At 50.5% G+C, this 7,064-nt stretch overlaps 1 protein-coding gene across 3 annotated transcripts; it reads left to right on the top strand.

Annotated features, from left to right (window-relative positions):
- The first annotated feature begins 228 nt into the window (after nt 1-228).
- LOC123078327 (uncharacterized) lies at nt 229-6,816 on the top strand. Of its 3 annotated transcripts, XM_044500792.1 has the most exons (6): nt 312-576; nt 694-1,035; nt 1,985-3,019; nt 3,168-3,393; nt 6,179-6,321; nt 6,402-6,816. In XM_044500792.1, exons 2-6 carry the CDS (start codon nt 997-999, stop codon nt 6,702-6,704), a joined length of 1,746 nt encoding a protein of 581 aa, XP_044356727.1. In that variant the 5' UTR covers nt 312-576; nt 694-996; the 3' UTR covers nt 6,705-6,816. The 3 variants fall into 3 exon arrangements, with proteins under 3 accessions (XP_044356729.1, XP_044356727.1, XP_044356728.1); XM_044500794.1 differs by lacking the exon at nt 694-1,035 and having other exon boundaries at nt 229-576; XM_044500793.1 differs by lacking the exon at nt 312-576 and having other exon boundaries at nt 646-1,035.
- The last annotated feature ends 248 nt before the right edge of the window (nt 6,817-7,064 follow it).

Below are 7,064 nucleotides of genomic sequence, written 5' to 3'. Positions count from 1 at the left end.
ACCCTTATGAGCAATGCCTTGTCATTGCTGCAACAAGAAGAGCAAAGTCATGTCATCGTTGGTTGCTGACATGACACCCTGATCATGTCTAGCACGAGGTCTAGTTGACGCGTCAGACCTTCTAAATCAAGAGAAGGCATAAGTATACGGACCGTCGTGCAAATTTACGCGTCTTCCACCGTGAAGAGACATCGTCACAAAAATCACTGACAATCCTGAGGTACGACAAGTACGGTGGGATCCAACATGAAGACAGCCCAACGATCCACCGGCAACTCCTCGTCGGACGGCTTCTTGCCTCCCGGATCGGACGCTGAGGACGAGAGGTATTGCAGCGCTAGCTCCGCGCTCGGGACGCCTAGCTCCATCGCCACCCTCCGCCCCTCCTCCGACTTCTGGGACCACCAGATGGACCTTCTCATGGACAACCTCATCACTAGCTTTCCTAGGAGCCACCAGTCGAGTCGCCTCCACCAACCGCAGGCACCACGACCAGATCCTCCCACCGTGGCTCTCCTGCGGCCGGTGTTGGGTTTTGATACACCGGCTGTTCTACCACGCACTCATCCTATTGAGGTAGCATTAGCATTTAGTCCCTCCCTTCCGTATTATAAGTCGTTTTGGCTTTTTAGACAAGCTCGAAAAACCAGCAAAGTGACATGTTTACCCCTGTTCCAAAATACTCCTACACAGGTAATTAATAGAGGCAAATTTCAGAATAACACAGGCAAGCGATCCAGCAGATCGGCCTCCCCCAGCAGCTCGTCGCCTCTACCAGGCCATCCCCCCTCCCCTTCAGGTCTCCAGCAGATCGCCGGCGTCGCCCCCAGGTCGTTTCCCTAGGTCGCCCAAGCTCGGCCCAGGCTGTCCTCGTTTCAGGTCGCCGGCACCGCCAATCGCCTCGCTTCAGGTCGCCCAAGCCAGCCGGCGCCGCCTCCCAGATCGAGGTCACCGGCAGCTAATCGCCTCGCTTCAGGTCGCCCAAAGCGCGCTGCCATGGTGGGCGCTCCGAGAGGACGACGACGGCGTCTTCAGGTACCACTCTCCGACCAGGGATATTTGTGGAAAGTGCAGAAAATGTTTGAACTACGAAATTTCGTACTGAATTCTCTAAAATGACTTATAAAACGGAACAGAGGGAGTAGCAAAGTAAATTGCTTGCGTAGATGGATGTGTGGATGCGTTCCATCCCCCTGTTTGGCTTATCATTTCTGCACAATCACACTTGCGGGATAGGGCCAAGTTGTTTCCACGGAAACAAAGATGATTTTTATAGTTGCTAGGAGCAACTGTGCTTGGGGTTGGGGGTATTTTTGGTCACCATTATAGAGTTTACAGCCACTTCTGCGGTTTCAATACTGTGATACTCATCCATTTCTCAACTGGATTACACCTAGCTTTAGTTAACCTTGAATGATTCAAAGCAACACATTGAAATAAAGTGGACAGAATGTAGAAGTAGATGGCTTGCTAGTGCTACTAGCACAACTCTGTAGGTCGTGCATCGTTTGATAAACGATAACTCTAAAATTTGTATCAGGTCTAGATAGTCAGACTCTTTGTGGTCTTCTACATGAAAAGGAAATAAGTAGATGGCCTGCTGTTGCTCCCTTGCTTGATCAAATTGTGTGTTACTCCTTCCGTCTCCAAAAACAAGGCGTATAATTGTTGTCTCAAGTCAAATGGTGCAATGTTTAACCCAAGTTTGTAGAAAAAATTATTAGCATGTAAAAAACAAAATTAGTATCACCAAATAGACAATAAAATATATTTCCATATTATATCTTTTTAGTATTGTATACTCCAAAATGGTCTTATATGTGGGACGGAGGGAGTAGTTGTTAATGGTTTCTTCTACAAATTTGGTCAAATTTTGTACCATTTGACTTGAGACAAAATTTACTGGCCTTCTTTTGGGGGACGGAGGGAGTATAGTATAAATCAATGTGCGTTCTTAGACTGATGTATCTCATTCGAATTATAGGTGGACAACATTGATGAAAGTGACTTATTTGATGATATGGTTCAAGAGATGGAACAGATTTTACTCAATTCAGGGGAGCCCCGTGAAAGTGGACCTTCTACTGATAACCGCGTGAATAATGCTCACCAAAATCAGCATTTCAGAGATGGCAGCACCACTGCCTCTACCTCTGGTACAGATGATGCATATGTATATCCCCTTTCTCGCAATCTTTCGAAAATTGATTCGGTGGAGGTTGTGGGGGCAAAGCAAAGAACAGGGGATGTTTCTTTCGGCGAGCGGATGGTTGGGGTCAAAGAGTACACTGTATACTTGTTGAAAGTGAGGAGTGGCGAAGATGACTGGGAAATTGAGCGTCGATACCGTGAATTTTATGCACTTTATCAACAACTCAAGCTCTTCTTTTCTGAGAAAGGATTGAGTCTTCCACCCCCATGGATAAATGTTGAGAAGGAGTCCAGTAAAATGTTTGGGAATGCATCCGCAGATGTTGTCAATGGAAGAAGTGGTCTTATTCAAGACTGCTTATGCTCTTTGCTCGTCTCTAATTATCCCTTTGGAACACCCTCCCCTCTGGTTAATTTTTTGTCACCGGGGACACCTGCTTATGAACAAAGCTTTTTAAAGATGCTTTTTCCACGATCTTTGAAAAGGCTGAGCAGCGATTTACATACCAAAGATTCAGACTGTAATGGAGCTCTGCACAAGGATTCTACCTCGATGGGCAAGACAATATCACTTGTTGTGGAGGATAGGCCTCAGAAGTCGACTAGACAGTTGTTGGAGTTTCAACACTACAATTGTGCGGGATGTCATAGGCATTTGGATGCTGGACGAACATTGCTGCAAGAACTTGTACAAACTATTGGATGGAACAAGCCTCGGTTTTGTGCTTACACTGGACAGTTATTTTGTGCCTCTTGTCACACAAATGATACTGCGGTTCTGCCAGCAAGAGTTTTACACCACTGGGATTTTTCTTTATATCCAGTTTCCCAGCTAGCAAAAGCATTTTTGGACTCCATCTATGACCAGGTAGAGATACTTACTCTATGTTTTTCTTTAGTTTGTTAATTCTTGTTTATTCATACCATGCCTGGAATGTACCACAGAATATAATAATTTTACTTGTGTGCTTTGCCTTGGCCTTATTAAATGGATTGTTTTTTTTTTCCGTTTTCAGCCTATGCTCTGTGTAAGTGCTGTCAACCCTTTCCTTTTTGCTAAAGTGCCTGCTCTGCTTAACATCATGAGTATCCGGAAGAAAATAGCTGCCATGCTTCCTTGTCTCCAATGTCCTTTTCGGAACTCCATATTTAGAGGATTAGGTGTTCGAAGATACCTTCTTGATGGGAATGACTTTTTTGCGCTTCGTGACCTTGTTGATCTCTCGAAGGGAGCTTTTGCAGGTATTTCTCATCCATGAACTTATATGTTATTGAGTTTGTGACGTTTATCAATTGATGACAGTGTAAAAGATGTACATGTATTTTGTTGCTGGCGAGGTTAAATTTGTTTAGTGTGTGAGAGTTTAGCTGACATGCTTTGGTGGTGGCGTAAAAGATGTACACATGTGTTATGACCGGCATATACTACAGCCCAGGCAATTAGGGGCCTGGCCCAGTTATCTTATCGTTATTAGGGGCTTAGCCCAGTTATCGTATTTGGAGATTATATAAACTCATGTAAGGACCCGTTTTGAGATTAAGCAGAAGCAATCATATTTGCTCGGCTTCCTGAAGGGAGCCGGGAGACCTAACCCTAGCCGCCGCACCCTGCTCGCCCTCTCTCTCGCACACGTGACGACGGCGCCCCAGCGCCGGCGACCTCGCCTTCCTCCTCGCCAAGCCCCCTTCCACCCCTACAACCTATGAGCTAGACCTGGTAGGATCCCAGCTCCTATCAATCTGGTATCAGGTGTCTCAGGCTCGATCATGTCCGCGCCACCGCCCACCCCCTCCCTCCCGCTGCCGATCGCCTCTTCGTCGCCGATGACCACCGCGGCCAGCACGCCGTCCCTGACCGGGCCGGTCTCCTCCGCCGCCCGGACGCCACCCGCGCCTGCCCCCGCCGTGCTCACCCCGGAGGAGATGACGGCGGCGCTCCGGGACCTGACTCAGGCGGTCCAAGGCACCCGCACCTTCCTCGCGGGGCACTATGGACTGCAGCCGCCCGCCCCCGTCACCGCCATCACGGGGCCGCAGCAGCTCCCGTGGCAGCCGCCACCACCGGCGACCTCCGTCGCATCCATCATGCCGCTGCCGCAGCAGCAGCAGGCGCCGCCGCCGCCACCGGCGATCTCGGGGCCGGGCCTTCCGTCGACGTCGCTTGGGGTGCCCATCCACCAGGTCCGTCCCCCCCCCCTCGCCATCTCCGCTACCGGCCTGGCTTGCCGGGTCCATCGAGCTGGTCTACACGATGGCCTCAGGACAGCCGCACGTGCTGTCACCACCGGCGCCGCCCCCGCCCATGCAGTTCGGTGGGTCCTCGGGTGCCGCGGGTCCCTACGATGGTGTGGACGGGCCCCTTTTCCATGGCGGTACTTTGCAGCCCGGACACTCGGCGCTGTCGCCCTCGCTGTTCCGCGCGGATGACACATACCCGTCCGTCGTCCACGCCCAGCCACCGCCGAGATTCTCCAAGCTGGAGTTCGCGACCTATGAAGGCACCGTCGACCCCCTGAATTGGCTTAACCAATGCGACCAATTTTTTAGGGGGCAGCGCACGCTCGCGTCTGACCGCACCTGGATCGCCTCCTATCATCTACGAGGCGCCGCCCAGACGTGCTATTACACCCTCGAGCAGGACGAGGGCGGCATGCCACCATGGGAGCGTTTCCGCGATCTCTGCCTCTTGTGCTTCGGTCCGCCTATACGCGGGAGCCGTCTGGCGGAGCTTGGGCGCCTTCCGTTCCTCACCACAGTGCAAGACTTCGCCGACGGCTTCCAGGCATTGGCGTGCCACGCCCTCGGCGTTTCGGCTTGTCAGCGGGCTGAGCTCTTCATCGGCGGCCTACCGGACCACATCCGCGTGGACGTGGAGATGCGCGGGCCACAGGACCTCCAGACGGCCATGTACTACGCCCGCGCGTTCGAGCGCCGCGCGGTGGCCATCCAGCAGGCGTCACCGTCCCGGGCCGCTAGGCCGCCACCCTGGCCAGAAGTTCCCGTGCAGGGTCGGCCTGCTCAGGCTTCCGCGGCGCCCCTCGCCGCGACGGCGGCGCGCCCGTTCCGCCGGCTCACCCCGGCCGAGCAACTCGAGCGTCGCCGCCAAGCGTTGTGCTTCAACTGCGACGAGCCCTACGTGCCCGACCACGTCTGCGCGCGACTCTTCTACTTGGAGGCTGCGGACTACATTGAGGACAACGCCGCCACCGGGCTCGGCGACCTGCCCGCCCCAGCTGACGAGGACGTGTTTGGTGCCCGTTGATCACCTCGAGGAGTTCCGCAAGCGCTTCCCCGCCTTCCCGCTCGAGGACGAGCTGTTTGTGCAGGCGGGGAGAGATGTTATGACCGGCATATACTACAGCCCAGGCAGTTAGGGGCCTGGCCCAGTTATCTTATCATTTATAGGGGCTTAGCCCAGTTATCGTATTTGGAGATTATATAAACTCATGTAAGGACCCGTTTTGAGATTAAGCAGAAGCAATCATATTTGCTCGGCTTCCTGAAGGGAGCCGGGAGACCTAACCCTAGCCGCCGCCTCCTGCGCCCTCTCTCTCGCCGACGACGGCGCCCCAGCGCCGGCGACCTCGCCTTCCTCCTCGCCAAGCCCCCTTCCACCCCTACAACCTACGAGCTAGACCTGGTAGGATCCCAGCTCCTATCAACATGTCAATCAGATTAATATTTGCTTGCTATTTCTTCATTATTTCGGTATAGCAAACAGAAATTGCAGCCTGCTTAGAACTATTGAAGTTAGGATACTGAGACCCTGCTCTAAGGAGCTTCAGCTTCCGCAACATCCCTGAGTATCTCGTCTAGAAGAAATAATTAGATCGTGAATATCTTTTTTTGTTTCTAACATACGTTTGATATGGGTGTTTCATATGCAAGGTCCTGTGGTTATTGTTCTGACTAACGTTTGATGATACAAAAATTGGACTAAAAATTGCAAGCCATTAGATAAAACTCGAAATCGTAATCTCAAGGTGTTTCCTGCATATAACTGATACAAAATCTGTTCTTGACACAGCACTTCCAGTTAAGGTGCAGACCGTATCAAATAGGATACTTGAACATATCACGGAGCAATGCCTTGTGTGCTATGATGCTGGCATTCCTTGTGCTGCTCGACAAGCTTGTGATGACCCCCTGGCCCTTATTTTTTCATTTCAGGTACGCTGCCGAATCTTTGATTTATGATTTCTAAGCAGCCTCATCTTCATTCCTAAAGAAAACTTTTATGTTAATTTCAGGAAGATGAAGCTACAAGATGTGGTTCTTGTGGGTCAATTTTCCACAAACAATGCTTAAGGAAAATTAGTGTCTGCCCCTGTGGTAAGAGTGCCAGCACAGGCATGAAAATCGTGGCACTAGAACAAGCTATAGAATACGGCTCAAACAGGCTGTCAACTGAGTTCATCCCACCCCCTTCTTTTTCTTCATCGTCAAGATTTTTCGCCGGTATTCTTTCGAAAGCAAGGCCAGATAAGATTTGGAAACCGAGAGACAGCAATCCTGTGATTTTGATGGGTTCATTGCCGGATACGTCTATGTGAGTTCAGCTTAGCTGCATGTGTGGGGTTTATCATAACAATTTTTTACTTGCGTGAATGCTGTATATTTTGCTGCGACAGTATAGCAAAGAGAAGGGATTCTCACTGCTGTTTCTGTATGTTGTGCAAATTTAACTTCTGCTGTTTGCATGGGAAGTTTGATGATCAGCCGCTATTTTTAAACAAAATGCTCATAGGAGACTATAACTTTCAACCTTGATCAGAAAATTTTGAACTAGGAATGGGATGAAACTTGACTTACTGAAGCTAAAAAATATCTGTGCTCGGCAAGACACCCACAACAAAACAAAACCAGAGTAACCGTAGAATATGCAAAATAGGAACTAGAGAGAATATCTATGA

This window comes from Triticum aestivum, chromosome 3D, assembly GCF_018294505.1.
Source record: "Triticum aestivum cultivar Chinese Spring chromosome 3D, IWGSC CS RefSeq v2.1, whole genome shotgun sequence".
NCBI lineage: Eukaryota > Viridiplantae > Streptophyta > Magnoliopsida > Poales > Poaceae > Triticum > Triticum aestivum.
The sequence above is the reverse complement of the archived record's forward strand: the minus strand, read 5'-3'. Positions and strand labels throughout refer to the sequence as shown.